This window comes from Musca vetustissima, unplaced genomic scaffold, assembly GCF_032173495.1.
Source record: "Musca vetustissima isolate MV318-11 ecotype Yass unplaced genomic scaffold, APGP_CSIRO_Mvet_v1 utg20588, whole genome shotgun sequence".
NCBI classification, from domain to species: domain Eukaryota; kingdom Metazoa; phylum Arthropoda; class Insecta; order Diptera; family Muscidae; genus Musca; species Musca vetustissima.
In genome coordinates this window covers 77-26,936 of record NW_026879386.1, presented here as the reverse complement: position 1 = coordinate 26,936, position 26,860 = coordinate 77, and the positions used below count along the sequence as shown (strand labels likewise).

The 26,860-nt window shown below is 36.6% G+C and overlaps 3 protein-coding genes across 3 annotated transcripts; 1 reads left to right on the top strand and 2 right to left on the bottom strand.

The window, feature by feature from the left end:
- Window positions 1–1,015: 1,015 nt before the first annotated feature.
- LOC133324277 (uncharacterized) lies at window positions 1,016–7,695 on the top strand (the record flags this gene model as incomplete). The annotated part of the gene is made up of 3 exons (XM_061533124.1): window positions 1,016–1,141; window positions 1,249–1,360; window positions 7,436–7,695. Coding segments are annotated over exons 1-3 (498 nt in total), but the record flags the coding sequence as incomplete, so codon positions are not given.
- A 3,342-nt stretch (window positions 7,696–11,037) lies between these two features.
- Window positions 11,038–15,502, bottom strand: LOC133324275 (protein sly1 homolog). Its single transcript, XM_061533122.1, has 5 exons — window positions 15,467–15,502; window positions 14,329–14,488; window positions 13,575–14,263; window positions 11,483–12,192; window positions 11,038–11,421 (listed from the first exon to the last, which is right to left on the bottom strand). Exons 1-5 carry the CDS (start codon window positions 15,492–15,494, stop codon window positions 11,092–11,094), a joined length of 1,917 nt encoding a protein of 638 aa, XP_061389106.1. The 5' UTR covers window positions 15,495–15,502; the 3' UTR covers window positions 11,038–11,091.
- A 4,942-nt stretch (window positions 15,503–20,444) lies between these two features.
- LOC133324276 (uncharacterized protein C6orf136 homolog) lies at window positions 20,445–21,308 on the bottom strand. The gene has a single exon (XM_061533123.1). It carries the CDS (start codon window positions 21,306–21,308, stop codon window positions 20,445–20,447), a length of 864 nt encoding a protein of 287 aa, XP_061389107.1.
- Between the last annotated feature and the right edge of the window lie 5,552 nt (window positions 21,309–26,860).

Genomic DNA, 26,860 nt, shown 5'->3' with positions numbered 1-26,860 from the left:
TTTTTAATCAGTGTATCGATCTGCAAATGTTTGTAGTGGGTGTCAATGGCAATAAGTGACATATTTTTGCGGGCACATTCATTCCAGGCTGCATACCAATTATACTAAGGGGGGAATATTTAAAATATTCGAAATATTTTTTTTTAATTCCCTATATTTTACTCACCTTGTTTTCCGTTTCAATATAAAATCGGCTGCCATCTTCGCTGGTATGCCATTTTTCAACGGCTATACCGGAGGCCACAGCAAAAATTACCAAAGCAAAAATAATTGTGATCTTCATTGTAGATTTTATTATTGTTTGGAGTATATAAAAAAGGTATACCCGAGCTTTTATATTAATCCTTATCTATTCCAGTCACCACTAACCACAAACTAATTATCAAAAATAATATAAAAAAACACCACGAACTGATATTTAAGTAGCTTTTTTTCAAGAACAAACCAAAGTGTTTTTTCCCAAAATATTTTTTGGCAACCAGAAAAGGAGTAGATTTTTTAAAGAATATTTTTAGAGCATAACATAAGCCATGGATTTTTTAAAGAATATTTTTAGGGACCATTACAAGGGGGGATTTTTAAAAGAATATTTTTCAGTTCGGAATTTTTGTTTATCACAGTGTATATTTTTGAGGCTGTGACGGATTTTTTGCACTCAAACAACTACATCATACAGATTCAAAACACATTTTATAATAAAATCCCCATTTTCTTTAAGTTTGGGAATCGTTCCAGTCCTACCATCAAATAACTCTTTAGTAAAATATAATGTTTGGACATTGGTATGCACATACGTTGTATATTATATTCACACTGGCATATGTGTATACATATGTCAGTGTGAATGTACTTGAATACAACACTCTTTCATCAGACTTCCTTCCATTTAATAAAAAAAACCCCACATTTTTATGATAACGAAAAAATATACTTACCCCCATTGCTTATAAAAACATATTTATATACAAAATGTCCATTCAATTTGTATTTAAAATTCAGTTGTCACAAATACATCATGCGAGGCGTTTGGGTAATTTTACTGGCAGCCTTTTTGGGTCTACAAAATCGCAGTGAAAGTGCACCATTGACAAAATGGTTTAAGACCGATAATGCAACTTATTTTATTGAAACCGAACAAAAGGTAAATAAAAAATATAAAAAACCCATAAAAAATTGATATTTAAACATGAAATATATTTTTTTTAATATTTTGTTTTGTGTGTGTGTGTGTGTGTTTTTTTTTTGTAGTTCACCTGGCAGCAATCCTTTGCCGAATGCAAATCCAAAAATCTAAACTTATTAACCCTGAAACAATTTAATGACGATGTCCTATTGAATGAATATCTGAAACAGGCTTTTGGTAAGTTGAAAAACTATTAATGGTCCTTCGAAAAATTCCTCAAAAATATTTTTAAACCAGTGAGCGGAGCAGTATAGTCGGACGGCCGACCATATGGTACCCTACACAACTTCCACGAAAATATAACTTTATGTGGTACTACATTCTGAGCATGGGCAATACTTCGCGATATTTGCACCCTCTGGACCGACTAGAGGTCAACAAATATTATTATTAGTAATATTCAGTACAGCCCTTCTAATTACTTGTCCAGATTTCCTTCACTGTGGGTTGTGTTGTGGCCTATAAATCGACTCGAAAAATACAAAAAAAAGTTTTCGGTCCACTTCATCCCAAGACTATTATCTGATCTTACTTACTTACTTAGCTGGCTTGTTACAGAACGGTTGTTCCATAAGCCGAGCTTAAAAAAGATTTCCAAGCGCGTCGGTCTTGTGCGCAAATCCACCAATTTGGAAGACCACGTTCCAAGATGTTGTTTTCTACTTGGTCTTTCCATCTGATTCGTGGCCTTCCCCTTCTACGGGAACCATCAGTAGGATCATTTTTATATGCCTTTTGAGCTGGGGCATCTTCATTCATCCGCACAACATGGCCTAGCCACCGTAGTAGCTGCAGCTCAATACGACTGACTATGTCGATGTCCGCGTATAAATTGTAGAGCTCATGGTTCATTCGACGCCGATATTCACCGTCGACGCAGATCGGCCCGTAGATCTTTCGGAGAATTTTTCTCTCAAACACCCCAAGCGCTGCCTCATCTGCTTGCGCAAGTACCCATGCTTCTGATCCATATAATAGCACGGGTAGTATCAGCGTCCTGTAAAGTGTGAGTTTGGTCTGGCGAGAGGTGGCCTTGTTTCTAAACTGCTTACTTAGACCATAGTAGCATCTGTTGGCCATCACAATCCTTCTCCGAATTTCAAAACTGATATTATTCGTTTTATTTATGGCGGTACCAAGGTATATAAAGTCTTTAACTACCTCGAAGCTGTAGTTCTCAAGTTCCACAGTTGGTCCGAGTCTACTGGACGTCTTGCGCGTTGATACCATCAGCTTGGTCTTCTCGCCGTTTACTGCCAGACCCACTTTGGCAGACTCCTTTTCAATTTGTTCAAAGGTGGCTGTTACCGCTCGCAATGTTCGACCCATTATATCGATGTCATCGGCGTAGGCGAGTAACTGATGTTGTTTGGTGTACAGAGTGCCATTTCTGTTCACCTTTGCGTCTCGTATGACCTTTTCCAGTAGGATGTTAAAAAGATCACACGACAAACTGTCACCTTGTCTGAATCCTCGTTCGGTATTAAAGGGCTCCGATAGGTCCTTTCCTACTTTAACGGCTGACCTTGTGCCACTTAAAGTTATCCTGCATAGCCGTATTAATTTTGCAGGAATGCCGAACGCAGACATGGCTTTAAACACCTCTGAACGGATAGGGCTGTCGAATGCGGCTTTATAGTCGACAAATAGGTGGTATGTGTCGATGTGTTTTTCGTGGGTCTTTTCCAGGATTTGGCGCAGAGTGAAAATCTGGTCAATGGTGGATTTGCCAGGTCTGAAGCCGCATTGGTATGGTCCGATGATGTCATTGACCATTGGCTTCAATCGTTCACACAGCACACTGGATAGCACTTTATATGCGATGGGAAGGAGACTTATTCCTCTATAGTTGGCACATATCGTCTTGTCTCCTTTTTTGTGCACGGGACACAGGATGCTGAGGTTCCAATCATTGGGCATGCATTCATCTAGCCAAATTGTGTTAATCAGCTGGTGCATGCTCCTGACCAGCATCTGGCCACCAGTCTTGAATAGTTCGGCTGGTAACCCATCGGCTCCTGCTGCTTTGTTGTTCTTGAGCCGATTAATTGCTTTTATGACCTCATCTTGGCTAGGTGGTATACACTCTATACCATCATCTCTTATTGGTTCTGGGGTATCTTCTTCATCGCCACTATTTGATACTAGTAGCTTTTCGAAGTGCTCCTTCCAGATCCTCAACACGGTGTCTGTATCTGTCACCAGGTTTCCTTCTTCATCTCTACAGGAGGATGTGCCTGCACCAAAGCCTTCGGTTTGGTGTTTTACTCGTTGGTAAAATTTCCGGACTTCATTTTGACTCCTGTACATCTCGATTTGCTCACGCTCACGTTTTTCTTGTTCTTTCTTCTTTTTTCTGAAAACACGTTTCTCCTCTCTCCTTTTCTCCCGATAATTCTCCATCACGTTACGTGTTGCTACTGTCTGCAGGGTTGCCCTATACGCTGCGTTTTTCACATCAGTAGCATTACGACACTCCTGATCGTACCATGGGTTTCTTGGTGGTGGTTTTTGGTACCCAATTGTTCTTTTTGCTGCAGTTTGTAGGGAGTGGGCAATTCTTTGCCATTGTGCTTCTATGCTATTATCGGGACAAGAAGTGCTTTCTTCAAGCAGATGGGTAAGTTGCGCGGAGTAGGCCTCGGCTACCTGTTGTGTTTGCAGCTTTTCGACGTCGAGTTTCCGTGTTGTATTAGATCGCACCTTTGCTGCAACATTAAGACGGGTGCGTACCTTGGCTGCCACAAGGTAATGGTCCGAATCGATATTCGCTCCTCGGATCGATCGGACGTCTAAAACACTGGATGAATGCCTTCCGTCTATCACAACATGATCAATTTGATTTCTCGTTACTTGATCTGGAGAAATCCAGGTGGCCTTGTGTATATCGAGATGCTTGAATCTGGTGCTGCTAACTACCATGTTTTTTGCTGCCGCGAAGTCAATCAACCTCATGCCGTTGTCGGATGTTTCTTCATGAAGGCTGAATTTTCCGACGGTGGGGCCAAAGATATTTTCCCTTCCGATTTTTGCATTAAAATCTCCTAGCAGAATTTTAATGTCATGGCCAGGGCAACGGTCATATGCTGTTTCTAGGCGCTCGTAAAATATGTCTTTGGTCTGTTCATCTTTTTCTTCAGTCGGAGCATGGGCGCAAATTAGACTGATGTAAAAGAACTTCGCTTTTATACGGATTATAGCAATTCGCTCATCTACTGGAGTGAATCTGGAGACAAGGTATTTTATTCTCCTGTTAACCATAAATCCGCAGCCAAATTCATGTCTCGTTTCATGGCAGCTATAATACAGGGCGTAATCGTCTGATTTACTTACGCCTGTCCCTTTCCATCGCATTTCCTGTAAGGCAATAATATCGGCTTTGTACTTCTTGAGTATATCCGCCAAAGCGAACACTGCCCCTGTTCTGTACAACGTGCGCACATTCCAAGTGCAGATTCGCAGATCGTGGTCCTTTATACGTTTGCGGGGGTCGTCAATATTAGGGGGGTTTGGTTTTCTTTTTCTTTGCTTTTTCATAGTAGGTTGGGTTTTCCGAGGGTGGGCAACTAACCCGACGCCTCAACCCATTTTTTTATAGTTCTTATGGGTGAACTCGCGGCACATGTTAGCTCACTATTTCATCGGGTGATGAGAATAGCTCCCCAGGTGGCACCGCGGGGAGGTCAGTGTCCACAATTGAGATGAAAGAGGGACCAAGATAAGCCTGGGCTTCGCCATGTTAAAGCCAATCAGAGCCGTTGCTTGGTATCTATCATCCCCTACGCCACCCACTATTATCTGATCATCAACGAAAATTATAGGCGTTGTCCTTGACCATACCTGGATCCTCATAGAAAATTTCAAAGCGATCGGCGCTATATTTCCGTCCTCTTGTGTGTTAATGGGTTACTAAATAATATATGAATACGTAAGCACCTGTAAATATTTTCGTGTAACTTCCACATCAGAGTACATACGACAATGTAATTGGTATCAATTTAAAGGCCAACGACTCCTCTTGGATATACTATCAACTTCTCGGGTCTATGTCCTTCAGGGGTAAATCTATACGCTATAGAATTCCAGAACCCATCGGACATGCAAAATTTCGTGAAGATTGGTCTATAACTGTGGCCTGTATCATGTTTACAAATTATAATGGACAGACGGACGGACACACATGTCTAGATCGGCTCAGATAGTCGAGATATGATGATCGGTATACTTAATGGTGGGTCTAGGATCAATATTTCGCGGCGTTACACACTTTTGGGGCTGCATAAAGCTATAATACCCTGACAACATAGTTGTGTAAGGTATAAAAATCTACGCCTCTTATGGGTCCCTCAAAAATATTTTTAAAAAAATCTACGTCTCTTATGGGTTCCCCAAAAATATTTGTAAACCAGTAAGGAAAGAAGTAAAGTCAGACGGGGCCGACTATGTCGTATTTTTGAAGGACCATTAATATGAAAACGGATCCATAAACATGTCATTCTGAAACCTATACTTCTTCTTCTTACAATGGGACAAAATTATGTAAATCAATGCAAAACAAATATCAATCCGGGTGTCCGATTGGATAAATATGAGTAGTTTGGTCCACCATTTAATAGAAATCGCACGAAAATATATATAAAAGCTATACAAAATCTAAACCGTTTTCATCGAAACTTGTTACAGGTGAGGTTATACTAATTTCAATACGTTTTGTGCACATTTTGAGTTCTTGATGCATCATGTATTTAATATAGGAGTCTTATCCAAAACTGAACCGATTTCAAAATTTTCCAAAACGCTAGGTTATATTAACTTCAGTTCATTGTACAAAATTGTATGGCAATCGGAAAAACGTTGGGTCTTTTGTGTATAATTTACATAAAATCGGAAGAAACAATATATAGGAGCTATACCTAAGTCGGAACAGATTTTCACGAAATTTAGCACACATCATTCTATACTTAATTCATTACGATATGCCAAATTTTGTGCAAATCGAAAGATATGTACATAGGGACTTTGGTATTTCATATACATTAAATCGGACGAAAATATATATGGGAGCTATATCTGAATCTGGACCGATTTTCAGGAAATTTAACACACATCATTCTAGACCTAATTTAGTACGCTGTGCTAAATTTCATGCAAATCGAAAGATATATAGGGTCATTGGTACACCATTTACATTAGATCGGACGAAAATATATATGGGAGCTTCATCTAAATCTGGACCGATTTTCAGGAAACTCAATACACATAATTCTAGACCTAATTCAGTACCTAGTGCCAAAGTTCGTGAAAATCGATAGATACATAGGGACTTTGGTACATCATTTACATTAAATCGGTCGAAAATATATATGAACCGATTTTCAGGAAATTTAACACACATCATTCTAGACCTAATTTAGTACGCTGTGCTAAATTTCATGCAAATCGAAAGATATATAGGGTCATTGGTACACCATTTACATTAAATCGGACGAAAATATATATGGGAGCTACATTTAAATCTGGACCGATTTTCAGGATACTCAACACACATAATTCTAGACCTAATTTATTACGCTATGCCAAATTTCGTGCAAATCAAAAGATATATAGGGACTTACATTAAATCGGACGAAAAAATATATGGGAGCTAATCTAAATCTAGATCGATTTTCAGGAAACTCAACACACATAATTCTAGACCTTATTCATTACGCTATGCCAAATTTCGTGCAAATCGAAAGATATATAAGGACTTTGGTACACCATTTACATTAAATCGAACGAAAATATATATGGGAGCTATATCTAAATCTGAACCGATTTTTCCCAATTTCAATAGGGTTCGTCCTTGGGCCAAATAAGTGGCTTATGCCAAATTTCATCCAATTCGGTTCATAAATGCGACCTGTACTTTGTTTACAATTTAACATGGACAGACAGACGGACATTCATAAATCGACTTAGAAAGTGATTCTATGCATATTATCAAAAGGAACCATGTGCCTATCTCGTTTCCTTTTGCCTGTTACAAACATATGCACAAGGCATAATACTTTGTATCACAGTGTGGTGAAGGCTATAAAATCTACGCCTTTAGAAGGTTCCTCAATAATATTAAATAAAATCTACGCCTATAGAAGGTCCTTGACAAATATTTTCAAAAAGTCTACGCCTAAAATAATCAAACATATTTTATTAAATATACTCCCATTTAAAAATTTGGCATTCACATTTATGATCACTCTCTATTTTTAGGTCCCATACCAGAATTTTGGCTTCGATCTGATGTGTCTGTGGATCTTAACAATATTTTACCATCGCTGACTGAGGAGTTCTTTAAAATCAAAATGGAAAATATTGAAAGTGCTGATGTTCTTAAAGCTGACGATCCCGATAATTGTGTCCTGACAAAGGACGGTTCCGCCAAGGGCTGTGACATTAAGCACGGGTTCATTTGCATATCGAGCGGTAGCGGTGATTGTTTGGGTGGCCAAAACATACAAAATATTGTGCTGAAATTTGCATAATTTACTTATAATTTTTTTATATATAATATAAAAATTAAATTTAAAATAGTTATTTTCTTATTTTGATCTAAAAAATGAGGAAATAAATATTAATAGAAAAATAATCTTTAAAAAATCCACGACTTATCTGGTTGCCCAAGAAAAATATTCTTTAAAAAATCTACGTCTTGTGTTGGTCCCCTTCAAAAATAATCTTTAAAAAATGCACGTCTTGTGTAGGTCCCCCCAAAAAATAATCTTTAAATAATCCACGCATTGTGTAGGTCCCTAAAAAATAATCTTTAAAAAATCCAGGCCTTAAGTTATGCCCTGAAAATTATTTCTTTAAAAAATACTCATGTTGTGTGGCCACGTTATGACCTTGCCATTCCTACTCAATTCAAAACGAAGAACAGAATTCTCTTGGTAACCAATCTTTATTGGGTGCCTAGAGTTTTGACCACACCGCTGTTGATCACGCATTAAAATCATTCGACAGTTACACACCTGGTATTTATGCGAGCTTTCAGTCCAGTCAGCCAACAGTCAGTCACTCACATTTGTGACGTACATCAAATTCAACAATTCATTATGCCAACGACCAACAAGCAGGGCCAGAGACAAAGACAGGACAGGACGACAGTTGAGGCGAAAACGTTTTCAAAACAATTTGTTGTCGTACACATGTACTTACCGATCGACCGATCGTAGTCCGTCGTCCGCAATCCGTTTGTTCGTCTATCAAGCTATCGTCCATCAAAATGTTTCATGACTGGACGACACCAATGAATGAATGATTGACAAGGTGCTAAAATAGGGCATAATTGCGACATTCAAGATTCAAGACCCCATAGAGACCCCGAGAAGTTTTGGTGCATTCTTTGTTGGTTTTTGTTGTTCAATGACGAGGTAAACGATTTACTTGGAAAATAGTTCGTAATTCCAAGAGCAGCGCACAAGAACATAGTCATGGCTGCCATGTTACGTGTTGCAATGTCCACACTCGACAACACACACATAACGCAACTTGCATTAGTCACGTCACGCACATTCACACACTTGCGTGTCAGTCACATTGTTTTAGTGTCTAGTACAGATAAACATAACAAAAACATAGAGAACAACAACAAAAATTAGTCTAAATATCTGCAACAACAGCAACACACTTCAAGTCCCCACATGCTTCAGGTCCCTACACTCTTCTCGCTAGGCCATCCCGACCACTCTTGGGTGTTTTTTTTTTTATTTTCCTGCTCGCCCCGACCACTAGATAAATCTTCACATTTTTTTATAAGTTCAAGTTTATCAAGTCGACACATTGATTGACAATTATGCTGTTGATTGTTTAGCTATTTACGGGAGAAGGAGGAGGACATGGACGCTTATAAAGCAGCAATAACTGCTAATCGCTTGGTAAGTGTAAATGAAAAAAATTAATCCTTTTTTTGCTACACATGTAACACTAGAGGTGGCAATTTTTGTTCTCAGTTATGTCATTTACCAGATAAGAGATTTAGAAAGGTCAAAAACGTATTATACATATTTTAGGTTAGATCGAAGGACCATCAAACATGAGAAACTAAAATGGAAGGATCGTAGTCGGTTTCTTGAAAAATATTCTTTAAAAAATGCACGCCTTGTATGAGTCCTCTTGAAAAATATTCTTTAAAAAATGCACGCCTTGTATGAGTCCTCTTGAAAAATATTCTTTAAAAAATGCACGCCTTGTATGAGTCCTCTTGAAAAATATTCTTTAAAAAATCCACGCCTTGTATGAGTCCTCTTGAAAAATATTCTTTAAAAAATCCACGCCTTGTATGAGTCCTCTTGAAAAATATTCTTTAAAAAATCCACGCCTTGTATGAGTCCGCTTGAAAAATATTCTTTAAAAAATCCACGCCTTGTATGAGTCCTCATGAAAAATATTCTTTAAAAAATCCACGCCTTGTATGAGTCCTCTTGAAAAATATTCTTTAAAAAATTCAAGCCTTGTATGAGTCCTCTTGAAAAATATTCTTTAAAAAATGCACGCCTTGTATGAGTCCTCTTGAAAAATATTCTTTAAAAAATCCACGCCTTGTATGAGTCCTCTTGAAAAATATTCTTTAAAAAATCCACGCCTTGTATGAGTCCTCTTGAAAAATATTCTTTAAAAAATCCACGCCTTGTATGAGTCCTCTTGAAAAATATTCTTTAAAAAATCCACGCCTTGTATGAGTCCTCTTGAAAAATATTCTTTAAAAAATGCACGCCTTGTATGAGTCCTCTTGAAAAATATTCTTTAAAAAATGCACGCCTTGTATGAGTCCTCTTGAAAAATATTCTTTAAAAAATCCACGCCTTGTATGAGTCCTCTTGTTTGGGACTCTTGAAGAAATTTTTTTAAAAAATCCACGCCTTGTATTAGTTCCCAAAAATATATATGTATGTCAATTACATGACAGTTTACGACAGCACATCTCAAATGATGGTATTCCCTACAATAAATAAGAAACTCAAATATTTATTGAAATTCCCCTTTGGTTTGAAAATATTCCTTGCTGAAAAAATGGAATTTTAAAATAGCAGTTAATTTTTCAAACCTAAACAATGATCAGTGATGTTTAATTTTAAAGATCTGACATTGCTGAAGCGACATTCTAAGACTATTTCAAGTTGCTGTTGTAAACATCGTGTCACAGCATTGTCAACAACATGAGGGATACAAAAAAAAACAAAACTGCTCAAATTCCATACCCGAGGTGTAATTAAGGTGCGTACAAAGAATGTCCATAAAAATCTAAAGTTTTTTAATTGTAAAGGGATTTGTTTTGTTAAGTTTGAAGTGAAATTTCTTTAGAGTCCTTAGTTAGGTCTTATATGGGTTGGAAATGTTTTCTTAAAAAGTCCAAGCTAATCACCCACTTAGTGGTTCAAAAATAGTCTTTAGACATGTAGGCTTGGTGGTAGAGAATTATTGTTTAAAAATCCATTCTTATAGGCCAGATATTGGTTGAAAAGTATTCTAATAAAATACAGTCTCGTAGGTCATACTGATGCTGGTATAAGTTTTGTTTTTAAATTCTGTTCGAAATTATTTATTTTTTAATTTATTTTTTTTCTTTATTATAATTTTTTGTTAATTATAAAATATAATTATATAATATATACCATTCTCAATTAAATATAGTATAGTTATAGAACATAACTCAAAAAACGAAAAAGGGCATCGAACGTATTTAATTTAAATGTCTAAATTAAAAGCATGAAAGGGAGTTTTCTTTATTGTTTCTTCTTCTTCTGTTTTCTTTTTTAACTTTATTTCGTATAAATATTGCCTATTGTTGTGATTGGGCACATGGCTCGTACACTCACTGTTCAACAGCATTTAAAATGAAATATATCCATAGCGGTGACATGATGATCCTAACTTAAAACTGGACCCTGAATTTCACGACCCAAAGCGGAGAGTTCCTTTAAAAATTGTTGGGCATTCGTTAGTGTCGATGAGCCGTAGACAATACGTTTGCTAACATTGGCTGTTTGTTTTTGTCGTATAAAATCCACCAGATTTTGGTATTCAATATAATTACCACCGCCCACAACAAAAACAACAGCATCCTGGAAGGGGGCACGATTTTTGGGCATAACATCACCGCCCTTTAAGAGTTTCGGATCCAAATAGAGGAAATCATCGGTTTCGGAATTGCTACGGCATTCCATAACTTGTTCGGTGATTTTTGTTACAGGAAGATTCTATTTAAAAGGGATATTTATTATTTATGTATGTGTTTCAATATTATTTCCTTTTACTTACATGTTTTTTCACGACCAAATTCTTAACACCCTCCATGACAAACGACGAACCTTGTGACACCAGTTTGGAGAACATGGACACCGTTTTTGTACCACCACCTTCATATTGAGCCGTCTGATTCAAACTCGGGGTACGATTCATAATCGCCTTCCAGCGTTGTATATACGACAGCGATGACAAATCACAACCATTCTCCTGCAAGACTTCCTTCAGGCGTTCGATCTCAAACTCAGGAACATTTTGCGAACATATATAATAGATAATGAACAAACGCAATTTATCTTCAGGTGTACCAAATTCCGGATCTTTCAGTAGATCCATCAATGGTTTATCTAAAGTTTGCTTTGACATTATTTTCTCTTCCAGTTCGAAGAATGAATCCAAACGTCGTGATTTAATGCAATTCAAAATTGCTGTGGCAATTTTCGTATGCATATCGATAAGACGTTTCTTCTCCATTAATTGTGGCAATGAATTGACAGCATTGGTTAGACGTGCTGTGGCATCATTGACCATTGAGAATGCCACTTCGGCTTCGCCATCAATACCCATTGATGTTTTCAGACGTTTGATTTCCTCCTCAGAACTGCGATAGGATTCAAGTTCTTCTTGTATTGCCTCGGCTACCGTGGGAAAGGGACTGCCTTTGTGATTTGCCCAGAAACGATCGTTGCGATCTAAATCACAGGGTTTGGGTTTTTTGCGGGTGCCTGAAAAAAAAGAAACGAAAATAAATATTAATAAATGACTAGAGCAGTTAGAACTGAATGGCCATTTTTTCACTAAAAAAATCTCGAGCACTTTTCGTATTAACAAGAAGGGTCTCTTGGTATTCTAATGAAAAACCTTTGAAAATTACGCCATTCTAGTCTCAATTTGATATGTTGTGCAAAATTTCGTGTCAATCGGTACACCTGAAATCGGACGGAAATATATATATATATATATATATTTGGGAGCTATATCTAAATCGGAACCAATTTTTACGAAACTTAGCACACATCATTCTAGACTCGATTCAGTATGTTAATCCAAATTTCGTGCAAGTCGAAAGATATATAGGAATTTTGGTACACCATTTACATAAAATCGGACGAAAATATACATGGGAGCTATATCTAAATCTGAATCGATTTTTACGAAACTTAGCACACATCTTTCTAGACTTATTTCAGTACGCCATGCCAAATTTCGTCCAAATCAAAAGGTATATAGGAACTTTGGTACACCATTTACATAAAATCGGAAGAAAATATATATGGGAGCTATATCTAAATCTGAACCGATTTTTACGAAACTTAACACACATCATTCTAGACTTATTTCAGTACGCCATGCCAAATTTCATCCAAATCATAAGGTATATAGGGACTTTGGTACACCATTTACATAAAATCGAACGAAAATATATATGGGAGCTATATCTAAATATGTACCGATTTTCACGAAACTTAACACACATCATTCTAGACTTATTTCAGTACGCCATGCCAAATTTCATCCAAATCATAAGGTACATAGGGACTTTGGTACACCATTTACATAAAATCGAACGAAACTATATATGGGAGCTATATAAGAGTATAAATATATGGGCTTCATGGTATTTTACATAAAGAACTCATGGCCTTTATGTAAAGACTTAAAGAAGACCTAATGGCCCTCCTTATGAAGACATTATGGTCCTCCATATGAAGATGTTATGGTCCTCCATATGACGTCCTTATGATCTTTTATATGAAGAGCTTATGATCGTCTATATAAACACCATAAAAACAAAGGATTTATAGTATCCTAATGGTCTTCCATATGAAGGTCTTACGGTCTCCTACATGAAGACCTCATGCTTTTTGTGTTTACTTTAAGGACTTCTTTTTGTGAGGGCATGACGTCCTCATTATATGAAGACCTTATTGCCTTCATTATGAAAACCTTTTGGCCTTCATTATAAAAACCTTTTGTTCTTTTAAATGAAAAAAATCTGATCGTTTTTACTAAACTAGAGTTGTTCCTCAAAAGGACAACCTCTTGGCCTCATTTAGTATTCCAAATACATTCCACAATTAGTATATCATTTATCTCCTCTACTCACCACCAGCCGGTTGATCATCTTCAACATATACCAAATTCAAACCCAACTCCAGCACATCATGTACCAAAGCCTGATATGACCATGTATGATGCAGCGGTGTTGCAAGATCCATATTACGATCGAGTAACAGCAAAACTGGTCGTTGAAAACTAAACACCCCACCGCCAGCCTGTGTGGCATCCATGTGGAAAAGATTTGACCGAGCATCCCAGAGATTTTCACGCAATTTCTTTTCCAATTTACGGGCAACCATTTCAGCTGCAGTATTACGGGGACAACGTATTATCGGTACATTGCCCAGTGTTACAAAAACGGCAAAGAGAGAATCGACAATTGAATCCATGAGCGCCTCCATTTCATCATCACGTGTATTGGCACGATTTATGGAATAATATGATAGCTGATCCGATTTTTGATGTTTCAATATAAAGAAATCATCTTCGAGACTGATGAAATTTACATATTGATCATATACTCGATGTATATTTGCAACACAGCCGGCCTGTAATGCGCTTGCTGCTAAATCTTCGATTTTCTGTCGGGATATTGGTGCCAAAAAATTCAAATGATAGATATCGTAAAGACCATTTTGAAAATCTTGTTGTATACGATCTAAATTCTCTTCTGTCGGCATACAGAAATAGATGGCCGGTACATCGGGTATTGAGTCTCGATCAGAATGTAATTGTCTGAAATTTGGAGAGGGGGAGAGGGTTTATTTTGGAAATGCAGTATTTTGTTGCGAATTACTTACACATGCAGCGTAACACCCAATTCTCTTAGCTCTTTAATTGAAATAATGGGTGAAATAATATCTTGACCAACACGATCGTATATGAGGATTTTCCATACCGGTTCGGCAGCCAAAACTTTAGGCTGTTGGGCATTTAAATTAAGCATTTGCTTAATAGCATCTGGAATGGAGCAGAAAGTAAATATTTTTATCAAATCTGTGTTATTTTTGATGACAATTTTAAAAGAAGGATATGGAAGACATAATTTCTAGTACAAGTAGCACAAAATTTCATTATTAAAAATATATATAACTTTTTTTGTGCAAGCCAAACTTCATGAGAAATTGGCCACCAAAAGTCTGGGTATCATTCTAAAGCCCAGATTGGTATCTTCCCACAGAAGAAAGATTTCTTTCTCTAGCCACAGGCTGGACATCCACAATATCTTTTCTACTTAATATCGCGTAGTCGGTATTCACAGTCCGCAGTTAAAAATTGTAAATCATTGGCAGACTACCCTTCATCCTCAATGTTTATCAGGGCACTTAAGACACTCAAGTGTATCGGGAAGTGTATCAATATGAAGTCTTGGGTAGAACAAATAAGAATGTTGTCGGATTTCTTGAAAATAAATTGCAAGAATGTCATTTAATGATACCTCGGACTTCTATCGGAGTTTTATTGAGAATTAGGGGCGAATGAAATATTCAAAATGATCGACGACCGGCTCTTGTTCACCTTTTCCAATATCGTTTTGTGTCTTCTTATTAATTTTAACACCGAGGAATGGTATCATTGTGGGCCCTTTTGAAGTCCATATTGCAACAAATAGAACTTAGGGTTTCGTTCGGGAATATTAATACATTTCCACAGGAAATGTTTGTGAACTGGTCTGGGACTATGGGCCACATAATTCAAAATGATCGGCGGCCGGATCTTAAGCTGACTTGTTCACATTTCAATATATTATGTTGCATCTTTCGTCAACTTTCGTTCCGAAATTTAATCCAACGATCTATCACATCAACTATGTAGCAATCTAGGACCCTGTACCGCATTATTTTCCTCTCATTTTTGTAATAAGCAATTTTCTGATGACTCGACTGTCTGTCTATATTATTCCATTACTCCAATATCCACCTTGCCTTGACTACATACTTATTTGACGATCTCTTAATGTCAGCATATTGTGCAGCCTTTGTTTTCTTCTTTGCTCTTCAGTTCTTAGCTTCTTAGATTATTGGCAATTTTGTTAGTAATTTATTTAAATATTTATTTTTTTATTGGAATGAAAACATCTTTTTGATTGAAAAAGAAAATAAAATAAACTTGGAATTTATGCCAGCTGTCAAAGTACACGTCACTTGAATGTTCGAATCGGAATGACACACGCAAAACAGATGTTTACGAAAATGGGGTGTTGCCATATTGTCTATTGGTAAAAAATTAATAAATGAAGCAAAGTGGCATTAATGAAATGACTGTTGGATTAAATTTATATTCTTCTGCAGCATAAAAATTAAAAAAAAATTATATTCAATATAGAATTTTTTTAATAATAATTTACATTTAGTATTCATATATAATTTATATAAAAAATAATTAGATAAAACATATCAGCTGAATCAATTCCACCGTAATACTTGTGTCAATATGAATATAACAAATTATTTTTTTATGAATGAATCAACTGGAAAATGGGGTTCTTTATTAAATGTCCTCCCGTACTCAATTTAATTAATTTGTTGTATGAAACAGTAAATCTTTCTTCATAGAATAATTCGTAATTTCCAGCATTTTCACTCGCGTTAAATATATAACATGGCATACCATACCATGATATACAGTGCTGCTCAAAACATTTGCAAATAGAACTGCCGTGCAATAAAATTTGGCAAAACTAAGATTTGGAGGATTTTATAATTTTATGTTTAAAAACAATCCTTGATAAGCCATATTTCTAAATAATACTTTGAAAAAAACATAATATATTTTAATAGGTTGTTGTTATTTTCCCGTCTGTCCATTATAATTTGTAAACACGATACAGGCCACAGTTATGGACCAATCTTCACGAAATTTTGCATGTAGGATGGGTTCTGGCCAATGAAGACCCCTATTGTTTTTGGGAAAGATAGGTTAATATTTAGGGGATGAAATGGACCAAATACTAAATTTTTGTCGGTTTTTCTGGTCGCTACAGAGGCCGCAATAATGGCCCGAACATCGTGAAATTTTACATGGAGAAGGGGATCGGGGCAAAGAATAAGCATGCCTGTTTTCATAAAGATCGGTCAATATTTAGCGGGTCAAATGGACCCTGACTTTTGTGTGAAAAATTACAAAATTTGTATTCTATAGCGTATTTATTTACCCCTGAAGGACATAGAACCGAGAAGTTGATATTATATCCAAGAGGAGTGGTTGACCTTTAAATTAATACCAATTATATTGGTCTTGATTTAGATTAGGCGAGTTTACTTGCGGCAAGTCTTTGTTTGTAGGTCTTGATTTATATTAGGCGAGTTTACTTGCGGCAATTTTTATCGTTATCTTTTGAACTTGCTCCATGCGTCTATACAAGGCAATTCGGTTTCCAAAATATTTTTTTATTTGTTGTTTTTTCACATTTAAATATATATAAAATGTCAACAAATACGAAAAACACAAAACGAATTGCCAGAAAATTGTCGGTACGAGCAATTTTTTTTCATTTCTATACCCCTTGCCCCTCTCTCCTACAAACAAAGACTTGCCGCAAGTAAACTCGCCTAATCTAAATCAAGACTAGGAGAGAGGGGCAAGGGGAATAGAAATGAAAAAAAAATTGCTCGTACCGACAATTTTCTGGCAATTCGTTTTGTGTATTTTGTATTTGTTGACATTTTATATAGATTTAAATGTGAAAAAAAAAACAAATAGAAAAATATTTTGGAAACCGAATTGCCTTGTATAAACGCATGAAGCAAGTTCAAAAGAGAACGACAAGAATTGCCGCAAGTAAACTCGTCTAATCTAAATCAAGACTTGATGTACGTGCTCGGATGTGGGAGTTACACCTAAATATTTACTGGTATCTCTGTATTCGTATATTATGTAGTAACCCATTATCACTCTATAGAGCGGAACTATAGCGCTGATCGCTTTGAAATGTTCCATGAGGTTCCAGTTATGGTCAAGGACAACGCCTATAACTTTCGGTGATGATCAGATAATAATTTTGGAATGAAGTGGACCGAAAACTTAATTTTTTGTGTTATTTTCGAGTCGATCTTTAGACCACAAATGAAAGCCGAACATCACAACACAACCCACGGTGAAGGGAATCTGGTCAATAGCTGTACTGAATACTCGTAATATTCGGAAAATATGTCAGTGTGAGGAAGAGGTGCTGTTTACCTCTAATCGGGCAAGAGGGTGCAAATATCACGAAATATTGCCCAGGCTCGGAATAAACATCCGCAGAAAATTTAAGTTCCGTGGTAGTTGTGTAGGGTATCGTATGGTCGGCCGCGTCCGACTATACTGCTCCGCTCACTGGTTTCAGATGCATACGTCATAATATCCCATTTCGAATGCTCACTATATGGTGGAGGGCACAAAAAGTTCTGCAACGCCGAACTTAACTTTGTCGAATCGCCATAAATTTAGCTATATCGGTCTTACTTTTATATTTCCACTATTTTGTGGATTACGAAATGGCTGCAATTTGGCATTCCGAGACCTTTAAAAATATTTTCATGTTTCTGCCTATCTTTACAAAGGTTGCTCGACACTTTCGGTATTTTCAAGGTCCTAGAACAATTGTCCAAACTTCTACAATTTAAAAAACATATTTCCAAAAGTATTATTTAAAGGTTAGAAATTATTCGGACATACCGACTTTTTTACTTTCTTATTAAAATAAAAACAAATTATTTTATTTTCTAAAGTAAAGCTTCCAATATATTTTTTATTAAAAATTATAAGTACAAACATTTTAACTATTTTTTTTAATATTAATCCATACAAAATTTATTTATTTACATCTGCAAATGCCGCGGCTGCAATAACCACCATTACGTCCTCGCAAACGGCAGTGTGCCGAGCAGGCAAAACTTCCAATGCTGCAGGTTAAACGTTTTTGACGATACAATCCTCCGGCCGCTGTATCTGCGACATTATTATTTCCCGAAACTAATTCCAAGTCCAAGGAATTTTGTAATTCTCCGCCAACATCAGGATGTGATGCGACAGGGTTAAGTTGCACACAACAAACAACGATGACAACGAAAATCCACAAAAATTTCATATTTTTTGTATGTAAGCTACTCTTTTTGGATGTACACTTGAGACTGATTTTAACATTTTGGGCAAAAGATGGTTTTATATATACACACGCATATCTAGATTGTTGTCCAGCCATAGGGGAATTTCTTTTTTTTATTGATTGTTTGAAAACGTATTCAAAAAGCCCAAGCATTGCAGAATTGAAAAAAAATCCCTTTAAAATTCAATTATGTATTTTTTGTGGAGAGGGGAAATACCACCTGCAAATAGTGATAATGTTTTTTGTTCTTTGTTTTTGTAGCTCACAACACAGAACGTGAGGCAGCGTTCTACAAAAATTACCAAAACCTAGATCTACTCTATTGATAATCTACAAACACTAAGAATCACAAAAGCTACATTTTATAACAACCTTCCTCAAAAGGTCATTATATAGACCAATTGGCCGGTATAGAGACCAAAGGTCTTTGGCCGGTATAGAGACCACAGGTGTTAATAAAGGCCAATTGGGGGATACAAAGACCACAGGTCTTTATAAAGGCCTGTATAGAGACCACAGGTCTTTATAAAGGCCTGTATAGAGACCACAGGTCTTTATAAAGGCCAATTGGGGGGTATAGAAACCACAGGTCTTCATAAAGGACAATTGGCCGGTATAGAGACCATAGGTCTTTATAAAGGCCAATTGGGCGGTATAGAGACCATAGGTCTTTATAAAGGCCAATTGGCCAGTATAGAGACCATAGGCCTAATATAAAGACCAATTGGCAGGTATAGATACCATAGGACTTTATAAAGGCCAATTGGCCGGTATAGAGACCATAGGTCTTTATAAAGGCCAATTGGCCGGTATAGATACCATGGGTCTTTATAAAGGCCAATTGGCCGGTATAGAGACCATAGGTCTTTATAAAGGCCAATTGGCCGGTATAGAGACCATAGGTCTTTATAAAGGCCAATTGGCCGGTATAGAGACCATATGTCTTTATAAAGGAGAAAATGCCTGTATAGAGACCATAAAGGCCAATTGGCCGGTATAGAGACCATAGGTCTTTATAAAGAGACCAAAGGGGTTTATAAAGGCCAATTGGCCGGTATAGAGACCAATGGTCTTTATAAAGGCCAATTGGCCGGTATAGATACCATATATCTTTATAAAGGCCAATTGGCCGGTATAGATACCATGGGTCTTTATAAAGGCCAATTGGCCGGTATAGAGACTATAGGTCTTTATAAAGAGAAAATGCCTGTATAGAGACCATAGGTCTTTATAAAGGTCAATTGGCCGGTATAGAGACCATAGGTCTTTATAAAGAAACCAAAGGGGTTTATAAAGGCCAATTGGCCGGTATAGAGACCAAAGGTCTTTATAAAGGCAAATTGGGCGGTATAGAGACCAAAGGTCTTTATGTAGACCAATTGATCTGTATATAGACAAATTGGTCTGTATAGAGGCCAAAGGTTTTTATATAGACCAACTGGTCTGTATAGAGACCAAAGGACTTTATATAGACCAACTGGTCTGTATAGAGACCAAAGGGGTTTATATAGACCAAAGGTATTTATATAGAAAATCATGAAATCGTTTTACTTAGTTGGCCCTGTTCCGAATCCCAAACCCACCCACATTTCACAAAACACTTCAATTTATTTTTGTTCAGTTTTTTTCTTTTAAATAATTTAATTTGAAAAAAAAGAATTAAATAAAGAATGCACGCATTTTGTTCACATCTAGTATATATACTTGAAGAGCATACTTATATATATTAAACACTATATAATAATAGCAGTGAGAAATAGAACAACATAACAAAATTTACACACAACTGATGCTGCTGCTTCTGCTCCTACTACTGTAGGTAGTATTTTACTTCTTTTTCGCTTTAACCGATGACAAGGCCGCAGCGGTTGCTGCCACCTTAGCATTTGCTGAATAACCAATTTTCGATGATACCGCCATACCACTGGGTTCCACAACATTGCTGGGTCTTTCATCCAACTCTGTATTCTGGTCAGGCATAACTTTGTCTACAATGTGTTTATAGATCAGGCCATTGTCTCCCAAATACAGAATGGAGAAACCATCATACCAGGCCTCCTGATTTTCGAATATGCCCTTAATATCCCACAGCTTATATTTCCAGAAGTTCAACATAACCTTTAGGCCGGAAATACCACGTACTCGCCAGCGTATCTTAATGGTGAAATCCTCCGGGTGTTTGGTAATCTTTAATACTTCAAACTTAACATAGGCATACTTCAGATGACCCACTGTACGCAACAGAGCTATCTGTTTGACATAGTGATAGAGGCCGACGGTATGTTTACCCGTTATGTTGTTTTGAAATTCCAAATGGGGATCATAAATGGAATAGTCTAGAGGCTGTATGAATAGCTTTGGTAATGTTTCTCTCAACACTCCGTAGGCATGATCCAAATCAGTCGATGTTGGTGGTCGTTTTTCGTTGCCCTTGGCGGGGGCGGCATCCTTAGCGCTGCTAAAGGAACGTACCACCATAATTGGTTGTGCTGGGTGCAGAGCATTTTTATTATTCTCTACGAGTGACCTTTTCGACTGCTTACTCCTTCTCGAATCGTTGGAACTGTGTCGTACCACTGCTGTAGCTGTTGTCGTTGTTAAATTCTTCAAACATTTCGGTCTCTCCAATTGACAGCATAATTTGTTAACTTTGGCCGAATGATGCCTCAAAGCGAGTGTTGTCGAAATCATAGAGACTCGATTCTGTTATTATTTTAATACAAAAAATTCGTTTCGAAAGAAATCGGTTGGATAATTCCTTTTAATTTTGACGTTTTGCCTCAGCCGGTCAATGTGATTGAATCAGCTGTTGACGATATGTGAAAGTGTTGTGCCGCTGTTGTTTTCTTTGAGGGAACGGCGTTATTTGCCATTGGCAGTGGCTTTTATTGTGGGTGTTATATAGGGGGTTTCACAGTATACCATAACAGCTTAGTTCTGTTTATAGTTCATGGTAAAACTTTTAAAATAGTGATTTACAGTAAAAGCTGATGTAATCGAGAGGGTAATTATAATTTCTGACACTTTTTATAATCGGCAAATTTTATTGAGTGAGGTGAAGGGGGAACAGAAGAGAAAAAGAGAGAAAAGATATTTCAATGGGGAAGGGAAAACGTGTTTAGACGAAAGGCCTACAAAAATAAAGAGACCGGACAGAGATATGAAAATAAACTCTTAAAACTAGTGCTATCTTAAACGTCATTTATATTAGATCATTTTGCGGGGTTAACCTACTTTATGAGGATTTATTTGACAAATGGCCATGGTATAATAATAGAAGGTAACAGCAAGTGTTGTTGTACAACAATCGATACATCAACGACATGGAAATTTGTTGTTGTATGTTATACTAGTGTCAATGCCATTTGACAGAAAAATGTAAACAAACAAACAAATTATATTTATTTTGAAAATAAAATATTTTCGAATCCTCAAAATAAAATTTGAAAAACACGAATGAAAATCTATCAAATTTATATTTCTATCGCTTCCACATCTTTCCCATAATTCAGCCATTGCCACTTATATGTGTAACACATATGAAAATGCAGGGAATTGCGAGTTATTCGATGAAGAAAGATTTGCTTCCTCAAAATTTCCCAGCAGGCAGATTGAGTAAATTGAATACGGGAGTATATTTAATAAAGAACAATTTCAAATTGTATGCGTTCCCAATTTTCCTGTTGGGTGATTTTTCAAAACATAATTTGTCAAATTCATATTGACACTAGTATTACGTTGGAATCAAATCAGCTGGGATTTGCTGTTACCTTTTATAATTGTACCATGACAAATGGCCAATGGAATTGACAATTGAAATCCACTGGTACAATGTAAACCTACAATTATGTTTCTTTCTAGGGGTTTTACAGATAGATTTCCAGCTTCAAAAATTGAAGGGAAATAGGGAAGGGTCTTCAAAAACTCGGTGCGAGGACCTCTGAGGTTGGAATCGAATCAGTTTTTGTTTTCTTGTCATATTGGATACTAGATCACCTAAAACTAGAGTCACGCGGCAAATTGAACTGACAATCGTCAAAAGCATTGATTAAGGTGACGTATACGCTAAGGAATTGACATTTGAAATCGAGTGGATTTAGTAGTCTAAACGTGCTCCAAGTTTTGAACATCGAACTGAGGGCGGAGATCATAGGCGGAATATGTAATATTTTCTAAGTGAGGTAATATGAACGACTTTTTTATTACGAACTAGAGGTTATCGAAGAAGTGTCCCTTTTCGGATTGTGTTTTTAGATCTGTAATCTGTAATCCCAAAACTGCTTCCAAATATGTGGATCAGCATTATATGCAACTATATATATATATATATATATATATTTGAGATCAAAATCCAGTCTTGAATATTTTTTATTACTGTTGTTAACTCGATATAAGAACTAATAATTCCATGCAAATTATTTCGTGAAATGAATATTGTGGGGACAGTGATAATCGGATCATTTTTTTCTGATTTTCAAATATTCTTCTGTGATTCTACACAAAATGTCTGCGTTCAGATTTACGAAATCCAATCGATCTCAAATGTGAATCCCATAGCGTATACGTCAAACATAATCCACTTGATTTGTGAACATGATTAAGGTGACGAATACGCTATGGAATTGACATTTGAAATCGAGAGGATTTAGTAGTCTAAACGAGCGCTTGTTCAATCGCCTAAAAGGAAGAAACCTCAACTGGTGTGGTCATCAAACGTAGATTGAATAAACATAAATAACATGCTGAACATCCTTTAAATAACATCAACCCACCAATAGCAAAACATATGACAGCATGATTTCATTCCAGAGAGAGAGAGAGAGAGTGAGCGAGCGTTCTCTGTCGTATGGCGTATGACAAGAAAACAAAAAAGGCAAAACAACATTATTCACGACATTAAGAAAATATCAAATGACAGCTGACAGAATAACGAAGAAATTCAAAGCGAATGGATGATTTCACGGATATTGCACGGAATAAAAATCGAAATTTTATAAATAAAAAATAGTGTTTGACGCCTTGTGAATGTGAAAAGTCGTGCAATTTGATGCGATTTAATATTTGGAATAATAACAACAAGAAAGAAGTGCGATTAGTGTGTACGAGGAAAAAATCTAATTGGAAATTTTTCAGTCAAGCCATAGTTGTTGTGTTGTGTGTGAGTGAGAAGGCTTGCTGGAATTTGCTATTGCTGCTTCTTATGATTCCATTTTGCGATAATAAATATCAAAATAGAAACGAAAAGTAAACACACAACACAAAAATAACAAGTGATAATAACAAAAAGCAAAACGGAATTTATTAGACGTGTTGTTTCGGTTTCGTGTGGCTGCGCTCACGCTCATATTTTGTGTGTGTTCTGTCTTTATGAGTTTCTGATTTGATTTGTCTGGCTTTGTTTCGTGCAAAAACAGAGCTCTGTCTTGTGAAAAAAATTATTCCAATTGGAATTCAAAGCAGAGAATTTATTACAAATGAGATGATAACAAAGAAATGAAGATTAAAGCAGAGAATTTATTATAAATGAGATGATAACAAAGAAAGCCTGTCATTGTGTGTGTGGTTAAATAATTTATTATTAAATTTGTTTCAATAATTCCAAGTAGTGCTTAATAAGTGCCAAAAGAGTGTACATCGGAGAGAACGAGAATAACTGTTTTGTTGCTCATTTTTGTTTTTGTTTCATGTGCAATGATAAAATGTCTTTAATACCACCAATACAACAATGCTTCTCCTCTCCGTATGACAAAACCGCAGCGCCAGTAAACTGTCTGCTGCAAATGCAGGCGTCGACGGTGACAGAGGCGACGATAACGACCAAAACACGAGCAGCAAAAACGAAAACGTTGCAAAATATCAATGCCGCCAACCATGGATTAAATCAAGACCAACAACAACAAGAACACCAGCATCCTTATCCACTGAGACCATGTGATTGTTGTTGTCGTAGCCATCATCACCACCATCATTATCATCAGCCACCACTAAATCATCAACAACATAGAATCGCCACCATTACCACCTCTACTGCTGCGACAGCTTTTTCGACGGCCAACAATAACAACAATAGTGTCGCGTCCAAATGCTGTTGGCGACATGGATTTACGTTGTTGTTGTCGTCATTGTTTGCAGCTCCCCTACTAACATCATTGTTGTCGCCGCCGTCATCATCATTGTTTGCCGGCAACAAAGTCAGACATTATTCTACTGTTGATGGCGTTGGAGGTGGTACCGGTGGTGGTGGAAGTAAAACATTTGCGTTTCGTCTGGCGTCTGTGCAAAAACTATATTTTGTCATATTCCTGCTGTTCAATTTACTGTTAAGAACGTGCTGTGGCCAACTCCTGATAAATGTACAAAATCAAGTAAGTCCAAATAGAAAAAATTATCTAAATTAAAAAAAGTGATAAATTTCTAGAATATCCTTCCAAGTTCTATAACGGTTTTTTTGTTGTTGTTGGACTCAGACAAATTGTGTATCCTATTGCTAAAACCCAATCACATTGCCCACACACCCTGTAACAAGGGGGGCAAGAAAAAACACCTTGATTTATATCGACCAGACAGTGTAATAGCCAACCCTGCCAGACAGTCTGGCATTTTTAGAGAAAAACTAAAAAAAGAAGACGTGTAAATGTAAAGGAACCTTTATTACATCAAGGCAGTGAAATAGTGCAATTCTAAAAAAAAGCTGCAACCATATTTTCGAATTATGTTCAGGGGAAATTTAAATTCCCATTTGATACGAATTGGAGAATATTTTTTGTTCATTGCAACCATTAAAGGCAGGTCATAATGATGTGTGTATGTGTGTGAGATTGTAGACATCTCCTGCTAAAAATTTGAAAAAACAATTCGTAGGCAGACGACAAGTGTGCTGATAACAAAAATACAATTTAATTCGATTTTAAATAAGAAACGAAATCTTTGCATATTTTGATTTGAATTTAATTGAGAATTAAAATTTGATTGACAATGTCATGCCCCTCCTCCCGAGAAGATGATAATGGTGAACAAAGAAAAACAAAAATAACGGAGCTTGAAAAAAAAATCGAACTGTACAAGTAAACAACACGTGTGTGTACTTAATGTCGGATTAGTAAAATTTGTTAGACGTCCCTTTGGGTTCTGAAAGCAACTGCAATGAGTGGAAATTTGTATATCTATGAGGTGACAAAAATTGGTAAGGGTCGAGTGATTTGGTGAGGACCAATTTTAATAATCCATGGTCAGGTCTTCATTTTGAAACGTTGTCTATGGTGTCGTAACTAACTGCTAGCAGTCTGACCATGTCAAATCTTGGAACAACTCTAGTTTAGTATAAACGATCAGATTTTTCAATTTTTTTTCCAGAGGTAGGTATTTTTACCCTAATTATGGGGATATCTTTTTTCTTGGGGACGTAACCGGTTACCTGTTTGGATACGGGTACCCGGTTATATCCGGTTCTACGGATCCTTTCCATTGAGTGGTGTTATGATGGGGTTATCTCAAACCGTCTTGGAGATACAGTCAGAAAACTGGGTTTTGGACCCCGATTTTAATCGGGGTCCAAAACCCACCACTCAATGGAAAGGTATTTTTATAACCTTTAAAATGATATCCATCTTATTTTAACCGGATCCGTATAACCGGATACACTAGACCACGGATATAAGAACATCAAAAAATCGAGAAATTTGTTCTTATAAGCGGGTTTTTCTTATATGAATGTATTTTATATAACAAACTGATTTCATTTATTGGTGAAAAATTTTCTTATATAAGATGTTCTTATATCCGTGGTCTGCTGTATAACCGGGTACCCGTACCTGAGCTTCCAGGCCAAATAACCGGGTAACCGGATACGTACCCCAAGAAAAAAAGATATTCCCATAATTAGGGTAAAAATACTTACCTCTGGAAAAAACTTCAGAAAAATCTGATCGTTTTTACTCAACGAGAGTTGTTCCCAAATTTAAGTCTAGTCTAAGGACCGGTCGCGGAAAACGTTGAAATTTTTACCATATGTGGTCATTTCTGTGTTTCTTGTGGAAATCTGTATATCCTGCAATATAGGTCTCCAAAGTTTCGCTCGGACCCTTTAAATTTCAATAAGCAATGTGGGTACAAACGGTGTGAATTTAAAGCTTATGCAAATACCTGCCCATAAAATTGTGATATCATAAGGCTGTTGTAATCGAAACAAATAGAGTGTAAAACCGATTTTTGGACCCCGACTTTTTTAAACCACCCTTCAAAAA

Bases quoted from the DNA above. Each gene is read 5' to 3' on its own strand.
- LOC133324275 (XM_061533122.1), bottom strand. From the start codon at position 15,494: ATGCTGACATTAAGAGATCGTCAAATAA. The intron at 14,264-14,328 runs GTAAGTAATTCG...TCCAAATTTCAG, and splicing joins TTGGGTGTTACGCTGCATGT to ACAATTACATTCTGATCGAG. The intron at 12,193-13,574 runs GTGAGTAGAGGA...CTTTTTTTTCAG, and splicing joins AGATGATCAACCGGCTGGTG to GCACCCGCAAAAAACCCAAA.
- LOC133324276 (XM_061533123.1), bottom strand. From the start codon at position 21,308: ATGATTTCGACAACACTCGCTTTGAGGCATCATTCGGCCAAAGTTAAC.